Source organism: Oppia nitens, unplaced genomic scaffold (genome assembly GCF_028296485.1).
Source record: "Oppia nitens isolate AA-2021 unplaced genomic scaffold, nextdenovo-longstitch-racon4-pilon3 scaffold8_pilon_pilon_pilon, whole genome shotgun sequence".
NCBI classification, from domain to species: Eukaryota; Metazoa; Arthropoda; class Arachnida; order Sarcoptiformes; family Oppiidae; genus Oppia; species Oppia nitens.
Window position 1 is genome coordinate 2,022,850 of NW_026533252.1, and position 11,645 is coordinate 2,034,494.

At 21.9% G+C, this 11,645-nt stretch overlaps 1 protein-coding gene across 2 annotated transcripts; it reads right to left on the reverse strand.

The window, feature by feature from the left end:
* Window positions 1–131: 131 nt before the first annotated feature.
* Window positions 132–8,017, reverse strand: LOC128964226 (phosphatidylcholine:ceramide cholinephosphotransferase 2-like). Of its 2 annotated transcripts, none has more exons than XM_054310790.1 (6): window positions 7,926–8,017; window positions 5,024–5,725; window positions 4,614–4,731; window positions 1,839–2,013; window positions 624–838; window positions 132–519 (listed from the first exon to the last, which is right to left on the reverse strand). In XM_054310790.1, exons 2-6 carry the CDS (start codon window positions 5,716–5,718, stop codon window positions 295–297), a joined length of 1,428 nt encoding a protein of 475 aa, XP_054166765.1. In that variant the 5' UTR covers window positions 5,719–5,725; window positions 7,926–8,017; the 3' UTR covers window positions 132–294. The 2 variants fall into 2 exon arrangements, with proteins under 2 accessions (XP_054166765.1, XP_054166764.1); XM_054310789.1 differs by lacking the exon at window positions 7,926–8,017 and adding an exon at window positions 5,902–6,179.
* Window positions 8,018–11,645: the final 3,628 nt, after the last annotated feature.

Below are 11,645 nucleotides of genomic sequence, written 5' to 3' on the forward strand. Positions count from 1 at the left end.
ACATTGAATAAACCAAAAATTATTATAATTAATAAATAAAATGATAGCTCAATGAGTAAAAAATTAAAACAATTTATCAAAATCATAGTAAAAAAACGAAAAGTTGTTTTCTCATAATTTATTTACTATACATTAGATATTTAAAAAAGTTAGTTTTTGTTGTTTAAAAAGATATAATAATATACATATTATTTAATAATACCACTGATTTTTTTAAATGTTTTGTTTTTAAATGTATTTAACACCTAAAATGAGATAAATATTTTGGGATAAGAAGTATCGGATCACCGATTCCTATGCCTGTTGTGTTTGTAGTAGACGTTGAGCTGAGCGTCGTTTTCGCCGTAAAAACCGCGGCCACGGCAGAGGCCATTCAAACGATCGGGGAGTCATTTGAGATAATTGGCTATCTGTGCGATCGCCATATGTTATGCGTTCACTTAATGGATGCGCGCTTTCAAAGTATATAAAGATATGGTACCACCAGACACGGGACAGGTAGTTGGTTGACGGCTGGAACTGTCATTTTTAAAATGTAAACAAATTTCATTAATAAATTACTTACTATTTCTTTAAAAATATTATAAAAAATAAATAAATAAATAAAAGTAATGAATACAAACCCTGAGAGCATTATTATAACATAATGTGTGATAAATCCAGAAAACTCGTGTTGTGGCAAAATATGCGATCACTATATCGATAAGATAGTGGCCCCGGGATATCAATATACACACGATTCCCGTTAAGGTCAGTGCAATCAAAAAGAAGTTCACAAATTTCCATAAATATGTCCGACAACGGGATGGGATGGCATACTCGCGAAACATTAAATAGGCTGTCAATTCAATTCAATTTATTTATTATAAATATATTTATATTATGTCATAATTTTAAACAAATATAAACTTTTTATTATTATTTTGATGACTTTATTTATAATCTTTATAATCTATCATTTATATTAAGTATTAATATTCTACATATTTTAGACTAAAATGTAATTTATATATCATATACTAATCATTAGTGTCTATATAATATAAAGCATGAAATTGTTAACAAAAATATGAGATATTGAAATGTAAGCTTAAAGTAATTAAAGTTTCTGTAGAAACCAAACTATAAATAGAAATCAATTTATGAATTCATAGAATATTCCTAAACATTCCTAACTATTATTTTGATCACAAATTTTTGTCTTAATATTTTTCAATACATTAAATAAATAATACAATCCACTTATTGTAACCTATTTTATATAAATACTTTTAACTGTGAATATATTGTATTTTTTGTTATTAAATTCATGTCATTTACACACAGCTGATAAAAATTTAAAAAATAAATAAAATTTATACAAATAGTTAAAATACTCAAGTAATCATCTAACGTATAAATGTGATAAATTGTGGTTAAAATGTATATACAATAACAGTATAAATTCACTTTAAAACCAGTTTCCGATTTCTCGAAAATAAAAAAACTTAAAAACATGTTATTCCTAATAATTAGTTATTCAATTATAAACATTTTTTAGGAAATATCGAGAAAATAAAGTTTAAAAATAAATTTAAGTAAAATATACTATTTTCCCCGTAATTACATCATAAATTCCTATAATCTAAAATAGTAAAATATATTTTTGTTTAATTAAAATAGTTGCCCTTGGTCATAATAACAAATGCGCTGTACACAAATATATAATGTATGCTCAGGTGTGTTTGGTATTTATTTAAAATATTATCTGTATAACAACCTACTTGTGCTTACTGTTAGTCACCAAAAATGTAATAAAAATTGATACATATTGTTAAAGTAAGTGATTGAATACAAACCAATCGTTAAAATGATGGTATGTCCTGAGTATATATAATCGCCACAATACGAGTGATGACCGTTAATAGATAAACCCATACCCAGACTCATGTAGAAGACTCGTGAAGCTATTATCGATATAAATTGACCGGTCGTCACATTGGACTGACCCGACGGGTCGCTAGAATTTCTCAACTATAATATAAAAAGGAAATACATAAGCAATTTAGCAAAAATATGTTTTTTCACACAAATCATTTTTCTTGATTTATATATTTATACAGTATATATGACAAATTGTTTACAAATTACATAGCATTTAAATTATTTAATAAAGTATTTTTATGTTTACAGATAACTAACAGTTAAATGTATGTCAAAAACACACAGAAGTTTTTTTTTATATTAATAAAGACAATGTTTTAAGGGTTAAGGCAATTTTTAAAAATATATTAATTATTTTAATGACATTGAAATCAAATCAGTGTCTTACAAATTTGGCACTAAATCACTCTTAAGAGACATACTTATCCTATTTATGCCAATATATAAATTATATAAATTTATATCAATCTATACACAAAACATAAGTTAATAACTACAGTATACTGTATATTAAACGTAATCTTTATATCTAATAAATCTAGAATCCATTATATTATATAGAAATTATATGCATATATCAAATTTATATATGACATAAAAATTAAGTTTAATTAATAATACTTTAATAATATGTTATGGATCTCATAAAATCTAACATATAATGTTTCAAACATTATTGGTTAACCTAAACTTTAATATAAATTAAAAAAATCCTTTAAAAAATTTTCTATACCTATAATTAATTAATGTTCATTAAAAAAAGTATAAGATTAAAATATTAATTTTAAAAACTCATTATTCAATATTAATACAGGTATACACAATTATATAGTGTATTAATTAATAAAGAGTCATTATTAAAAAACAATGGCATGGAAATTATACATATATTAGTATACTATTATGCCTGTATAAAATTTTTAAAATTAAAAAATGTGTCTAGTTAATTTTTCCACATACAAAATCTTTAACAACACCAAGGTCGATTTTAGTGTATTTTAAAACTAAATAAATATAATTGTTTGTGTAATTGTGTTGAAAAACTATTTGTAATATTTATAAAATTGCAAATCTAAGCTTTAATTATATTTAAAACGAGTGTGACTTATAAATAGTGCTATAATTATTCGCTTTAATACAATCTCAATAACACATTAAGTTTAATGAAATAAAATATTGATTCACTTCATAAAAAATGTCAAAAATTTAAACGAGTTTTTTATTTATTGAATCAAATTTCAAGTGTTTTGATGCAATGATTCGCCGCTTAAAAAACTATTTCCTTATTAAACAAATTATTGTATAATTATTGGGATAATAACAACGCTTTGAATATACTGTATATATGAGAGTAATATTAGTAATATTATATTACATTAAATTAGCGATAAAGCGAGACATCATTAAATGTAATAATAAAATGTAATATTCATAATAATGACAATAATTTCAATGAATCTCTTTATTATTCAGTGTTTTGTATAATAATAATACAGTATATCAGTGCAATAAATTCATTATACTATTATCTCTAGTTTTACGGATACTTTATATATTTAGTTTACTATTCAAAACCAGTAAACCCTAACTATATTAACAATTAAATTTATAATAATATATATATACAAGTATATAATATAAGAAACAGTGAAACATCCATTAATGCAATAAAGCATACATTTATTTAATTGAATTTGTCTACTATTGGGAGTCACATTATTATTATTTATTTTTTAAGAGTAATATAGTGTTCAAATATCACTAAAAAAATAAATATATAAATTTTTTCAATTATTAAATTACTGTCTAATACAAACAAACTAATGTAATGTTTCATATGAACAACAATTGTAATAAATTGAAATTACTAGTTGGATATTTTTAATAAATGCAATTTTTGGTTTATAAAAATATTTTCATCAAATGTTAAGTTAGAAAGTAGTGGTAGTTTTTATTTAAAGATTATAAGTTAATAATAGACAATATTATGACATCTAAACTTTAATAATAAAATTTTTGTGTCATTAGTCTCTAGTGTTTCATTAGATTTGGCATATAATCAAACTATGATATCTATTAGAGTGACTAATATTTATCAACTATTTTGACTAATAAAATATACATCATATTTAAGATTTGAAAAACATTTCATTTAAAAATATGAACCGTTGTATTAATAATAAAGTACGGCAACTAATTTAATAATAAACAACTTACAAATTATATATTAAATACTACTAAATAACAATTTTAAATATTTATTATTTATTATTATACTTCATTATTAACAATTATTGAGAAATATAATGGAAAAAATCCACTAAAATATAAGGAAAATTCATTATCAATGATGTCATTACCGTAAAGACAAAAATCTTTTTGTTTTTAGTAAAATATAAATAAAATAATGTTTTGAATATTCAGAGAAAAATGAAAGTTAAACTCATAGCAATAATTCATTGTTAAGCTAAATATTATTATTATTATTATTGCATACATGATAGTTAATATATCTAACAAACAATAAATATTGAAATAAAAGGAAATATTAGAAAAAGGCAAAACTATTGACAAAAACTAATGACTTTTTGGAGTAATAAAACATTTTTTTGAAAATTATATTTAATATATAATATTATAGACAAATAAATAAATTGAATATCACATAAACAATGATTAGTTTCACTTACTTGTGGTGAACAATAATAGTTGACGTTAGCGACGGGAACTTGTGTTGAGGCCATACATATGGCCCGAAACAAATATAAAACACCCAAAATTATGCAAATACGACGAAATAATATCACACTATATATGTTATATATTTTAAAAATAGTAAATCAATTATTAAATTTTATGGGCAAATGTTTTTCATATTGTCATTATTTTATGATAAATTAGTTTCAACATTCAATTGATCGACAAGTGAAGGGCAAAGTCTAATATAAACTTAGTTTTATTAATAACTAAAGTATAACTATAATAATGTTTACTAAAATTGTCGATACAAAAAAAAAGTCAATAATGGGTTATTTTTTAATACATAAATTGACTATAAAATTATAGTTACAATTGAATTAATAGCCTTATAAATACATACCGATATCTATGAAGTGTTATAAGTACAACAACACCCACTACTTGAATGACAATTATGTATTCGGCCACAGATAGGGCCCAATCGGCTGTCGGAAGAATATCAAACGCAAGATCGGGTAACGGTGGCTGATTCCGTGGCACCCGTTCGTGAATTATGGCCAAAACGGTTAGATTTAGTGTCATATTTGCAAATACAAAGAGTAAGGCAAGAAATGAACGCCACAAAGAGTTCGCTTCTTTATTGGCCATCAGTTTGTCTCCTTTTCGCATGAATTTGTCGGGAATAGGGATCTGAATTAGTCCGTTGCGGTGATCTTTGGCTGACGAGGAACTACTACCACTGATACTACTACTACTTGACTGCATTGAGTCTGTTATAGTGGTAGTCACTGTTGGCCTGAGTGTAGCCGTCGTTGTGCTGATCGATGGTCCAGTCATTGATATTTCTATTGTCGTGTCGTCAATGATTAGACTGTGGTTAGTGCGGGCGGTTTGGCCGGTTGTATGCGAGTCGTTGGCTTCAGTGGTCAATAGCGGCACATAATGAGTCTGATGTGATGTCGACGGTAACAACGGTTCCGATTCCGCTATCCGGTCGGCGCTCGTCGGCTGTGCGCTTCGTGACAGACGAAGTGTCGCCTCTTTTGTATGACTTCCTGATGATAGGGTCAGCACTTGTGTCCCCAAATCGGCCATCAATTGACTGTAAAAGTCAAGACATTTTGTAAAAGACAATCAATAGGTTAGTAGTCATTCAATTGTGCGCTAATATTATCACATATTATGACTAATAATTAATTACTTATTATTAATAATAATAATTAGAGATAACTAATACTAATAGTAATACTAATAATCAATAATAAAAAGTAAATTAACCACAAATTGATAACAACACAGATGTCTTGCAATGAACTTCAATGATGTCACTGAAAACTAGAGGATGTCTTCAAAAAACATGTATCACTTAATCAAATAAAAACTGTTTTGTCCACCAATTCATTGATCGGTTGTTTTCAATCAATAAATCATATGTTTTTTATATACAATTAATTAATTAGTCAATCAATCGGTGGACACAAACAACAACTACGACAACAAACACTATAATAACATGACATGAATTGACTCATTCAGTGATTCAACGATACATTACTACAGTATTAGTAGTTGTAGTTCAAGTCAATGACGATTCAAGTCATAAACTATAATATTATTGGTTGTATACTGTAGTCGACGTATTGAGGTATGTGTTGTATACGTACAGTAAGACAACGTTAATAGTAAAACATTGTTAGCTCTATTATGCCGTAACTTTGGTTGACTTTATCAGAGTACTCACTGTACCAATCAAAATGCTATGCGACACACATATATATACAGTTTACGCTATTTAATGTGAACCGCTATTTTAAAAATATTTATTTAAAAAAAATACTGATATTATACTGTATATTGAAATAAACATATTTATTAAAACTATGCAAACTATTTGTGTATAACTTTTTTATGTTTGTTTGTTAAGTATGTGTAAAAAATGAAATGAAATGATCATGTTCAATTTTCAATTTTCAATTTTCAAATATCATATCAACAAATTTTTTTATACAAATATTATTATTATTATTATATTAAATAAATAAATAACTGAATCAATGATGGATTTAATTTTATATAATATGAATACACTGTCTATTATATTGTTATTTCTTTTTGAATATTCTATACATATGTTTATAAAATGTGTTTAAGTTTTAGTTTATATTAACGCCAAGTGCTTGTGTTGGCACACCGTTTGACAGGTGCTTGAAATAGACACTCCGTGTGCGTCATCACAATCCCTATCCACACAAATATAAGGGATGCGCCCAATATTATACATATTATACAATACATTCATTCAATACAATCTAATATATAATATAATCAATGCATTTATTATGAGTTTTTTATTTTAGTTTTTTTTAATGTTTTATATAACAATTTTATATAATAATAGTTAATACACTATACAAGTAATGAGTTGTTATAATAATAAAAGAAAAAATTTGTCATTAAAATTATGATTAATAGAAAAACTTTAATAATAATAATAATAACTTTTGATATAATAATTTATTAAATACTATATACAGTATAATACTGTATTATAAATGTTAAGATACAAAACATATAGCGTGTATTGATTGACTAAATTGATTAATGAGCATGATGCTATTTATTTTATTTACCATGGTTTAATTAACTTGCTATTTTAGTAAACACCTACAATCATATATCCTATTATAAATGTTTTTATTACAAATGTTAGGGTTTATCTGAATACTTGTAAATTTGTAAAATGCAGATACAGTACAGTATTACATCTAAATTTATGATTGATATTAGACTGACCAGAGATACAGGTGCTGACTATACTCTTATAGATTTTTAAAAAAAAAATAGTGTCTGACCTAGGTACAATTTCAACTAGATTTAGTAAATAAACATCAAATTGTTAAATATTATGACTATAGAATATTAATAATATAGTAATTGTTAGTAATTATACAAATATACAGTATATTTTTATATTTTAAAACACAAAAAGTAATAAATATTTATATACATACAGTAACACTTGTAATGTTAATTTTTAAAGTTATTTAAATGTAACAATTAAAAAATATATATATATATATAGATTAAATATTTTTGATCTACATGTTTTGAAAAAAATAAACTGATCAGCCTAGTTGTCATAACACTGTTTATAATAATAGTTATGCAATGCATACAATATAATAATTATTGAAATGTGTAGTTACATATAATTTTATTATTAAATACATATACATATATATATATATTGAATATTATAAATATTAATTATTTAAATTATCTGAAATAATGTATAGACATACCTGAATCAATTGATGACATATTGAGATGTTTTCAATGGATATTTGACGAAACAAGACTACACTAATAATACTTTGTATTAAAAAAATTATTTTCTCAACATTTGTCAGTTTATGTGTATTATCACGAGTAATGAAGAAAACATAAAAAATAAATTATCATTTTTTGCAATACATATACATGAAAGTTATGATTAAATTGAAATTATTATATACAAGTATTACATTTATATTCTGTTATCTATTTCTTTAAAAAATATATAATGTTTATTTAGTTAGTTAAGTAGATTAATATTCAGTATGCTGTTAACATTGTTTATATAATATTTAATTATAAATTAAATAACAAATTATTTTTTAATTAACATATATTATATTTATTTTATTAGTTAAAAAAATAATATCAAATTAAATATTTACAATAATAAAAAACAATTTAAAATGTGAGTTTTTTTAAAAATATTATATATTGATAACAAAAAAAATCCTAATTATGATAACAAAAATAACGATAATAATAAAAATGTTAATGTCATATTATTTTTACTTGTCATACATACATGTTCTTACTTTAAAATTAAATTTATTAAATTAATAAATAAAAAACAGTATTACCTTAAAAATGTTTAACTATGATTAAGTTATTTTTATTACAAAAGATCATAAAAAATTAATATATATATATAATTAAATAAATAGAAAATATAAATACATTTTATTTAATAATAATTATGTAAAGCACTGATATCTTCTGGATAGTAGTTGTCCGTCAATTGGTCCAAATGATGTGACTGTTTATCACTTAATTTGTATGAATTAGTAGAATATTGGTGACCATCGCTATGATATTCACCGCTTTTGTGACCACTTTGTGATGCTTTTCCATAGCCTTTCCAGGCCTGTGCCGCATACCTGAGCGGCATATAATAAGTGACAAAGTTATGCATGTGTTGTAATCCGTGCCATCGTCTCAATGCATGCAAACCAATAATCCCTAGAATTACTCCTTTTTTGCTTTCGATAACTATAATGATGTTTACAAACATCACAATCATTGAAAACAATAGTATTTTCTGTAATTTAAATATATTATAATTAAAATTCAGTTATTAGTATTAGTATTATAATATTTTGAAATAATAAAATACTTACGTTAGGTTTCATATTTATGTTGATATATGTCTATCACAATAACAACAAATGTTTAATTTGTTATTTCACAAACTTTACAAAACTATTATTTTGAATTTTTGCCTAAAAATGTTTGTCTTTATATACTCTCATCTAAAATTTACTCATCTAAAATTTTTTATTATTTTTATTAAAAAAAAATAAGTGACCCATAATAAAACTTTCATACAGATAAAGCGTTATTTTTATTTTTAAATATATAGATAAGATAATTTATATTAAAATAATATTTTAAAAATAATTGTGCTTAGTTTTAAAATGATTTTTAACATATATACTTTTATTAATTTATTATTAATTTTATTTTAACTAATTAATAGAAAATAATTTATTATTAATTTTATTTTAACTAATTAATAGAAAATAATTTTTAATATTTTTATTAATTGTATAATTTATACATGTAAATTCTGTAGTTTATAATTTTTTTTATAAATTATACTAAACTATACACTCCTTTAATAGTCTAAATAAAAAACAATAATACTCATAGATATGCCATAAATGTCTTAACTTTAAATCGGTGTTACTATCAATTTATAGGAAATGTATTTTTTTTTAAATTTAGTTATAAATAAAGTTATTAGTTTATTAAAGACTTTCATTTTTATTTATATTTTAAAATTAGATTATTTTTTTTTATTTTTTCCATATATGTAACAAACAATAATATTTAGTGTTTATAAACAAAATAAATTAGATAATTATAAAAATATTTGCATTTTATAAATGATTACTAATAATAAAAATAAATTCTGAAATAAAAAGTTTAATAATCAAATATATAATCATAATTTTATGTTAAAATGATTGTAAATGTTTTTATATATATTAAAATATTGTTATTTAAATAAAAAATCAATAATATATATATATAATCACATTTTTATATTTCAATATTGTTCGCTTTGTTGTGTAATTTTAATTGAAATTTAGTTACTTTTAATTTTACTTTTGTAATACATTTAATAGTTATGTTTACAAAAAAATCAATAAATTATTATGTTGATTTTATATATAATAGTATAATTATCAATACAGATGTTGTCTATATTATACTGTTTGCAGATATAATAAATTTTATATCAGTATATATTTACAACAAATATACTAAAATAAAAAAAGACTTGTATAATAGATAGAGATTTTAAAATATTTTAAGTAAATTTGTTTAAATGTTTATGAGAAACAATTAATACAATACTTTCTATTTTAGCAATTAATGTATTATATTGTATTAATTAAGGAAACCTACAGTAATATAAAACTATTTTGATTTTGCAATTTTAAAATTTATTTTCTAATTACTTCTATAAAACTAATAAAATGTACTTTTATTTAATTTAAAGATAATGTTATAACAATTGTTTAAAATATGTTATAATAATTATAATAAATAAAACATTAAGAATTTATATTGAACAATTATTATTTTGTATATAAATAATAAGTTATAATTAAGCATAATATAATTTTTCATATAAAAATATTAATTATTAATATTAATATCAGAGTAGAATAAAAGCTAAGTAAAAATTAATTGAAATATTAATTTAAAATTTAAGTTTAAAAAAATTCTATAAATAATAATAAAAATTTAATAAATAATAACAAAAATTTAATAAATAATAATAATAATTTAATAAATAAATAAATATATTAATTGTTGTCTTAACATTTTGAACGTCACAAATATTTTTCAATGTTTTATTTAAGTAAATAAAAAATACTAGTCATTCATACGTTTTTTACTAAGCAATTATTATAAATCATTTTATTTTTTAAAAAAGATATAACAAATCGACAAATATTTTCTAGACAAGCATATCATGTAATTATTGATAAGTAATTGTATTGGTATTTAGAAACATATCAAACCTAATGTGACAATTATTAATAATTTTGATTTTTAAAAATTATACAAAATAATTAATTAATATCCAAAATTCCCACTAACTATGAGTATGTCTGCGATAAATTACAAAACTTTTAATATCATTAATATATGTTAACTGTTTAATGTATATACTGTACTATAGATGGCATATAGTGTCATATAATTAGAAAGTTTGAACAATATTTTACAAATGTATTTTAAATGTAGTGTAAAATTATATACTTAAAAAACATTATCATTATTATTACATATTAATTTGATTTTGTATTTTATACCTATAATATAAATTGTTAATTAAAAGTTATCAAATACTATGCATATATATATAGTTAATAAATTAAATAAACCAAAATCTATTTTATATAATATATAATGTTTTTTTTTAAAAATAAAATTTATCATTAAATTGAAATAAGGTATCGAATAAATTATAAGTTGCAAAATCTTTTCTAATAAAATAAATAATTATTTTGTAATAAACAACTATAATATGAGTAAAACTTAATATAATTAATACAACAAATATAATGAATATCTAATAGTTTTCTTAATTATCTAACATTTATTAGTCATGGGATGTGTTAGTCATGATTTTGGTTGTACCGCAAACAACATTTAAAAAACTAATTGTAAGC

Bases quoted from the DNA above. Each gene is read 5' to 3' on its own strand.
- LOC128964226 (XM_054310790.1), bottom strand. From the start codon at position 5,718: ATGGCCGATTTGGGGACACAAGTGCTGACCCTATCATCAGGAAGTCAT. The intron at 4,732-5,023 runs GTATGTATTTAT...TAACATATATAG, and splicing joins ATAACACTTCATAGATATCG to TGTGATATTATTTCGTCGTA. The intron at 839-1,838 runs GTTTGTATTCAA...TTGAATTGACAG, and splicing joins TACCATCATTTTAACGATTG to CCTATTTAATGTTTCGCGAG.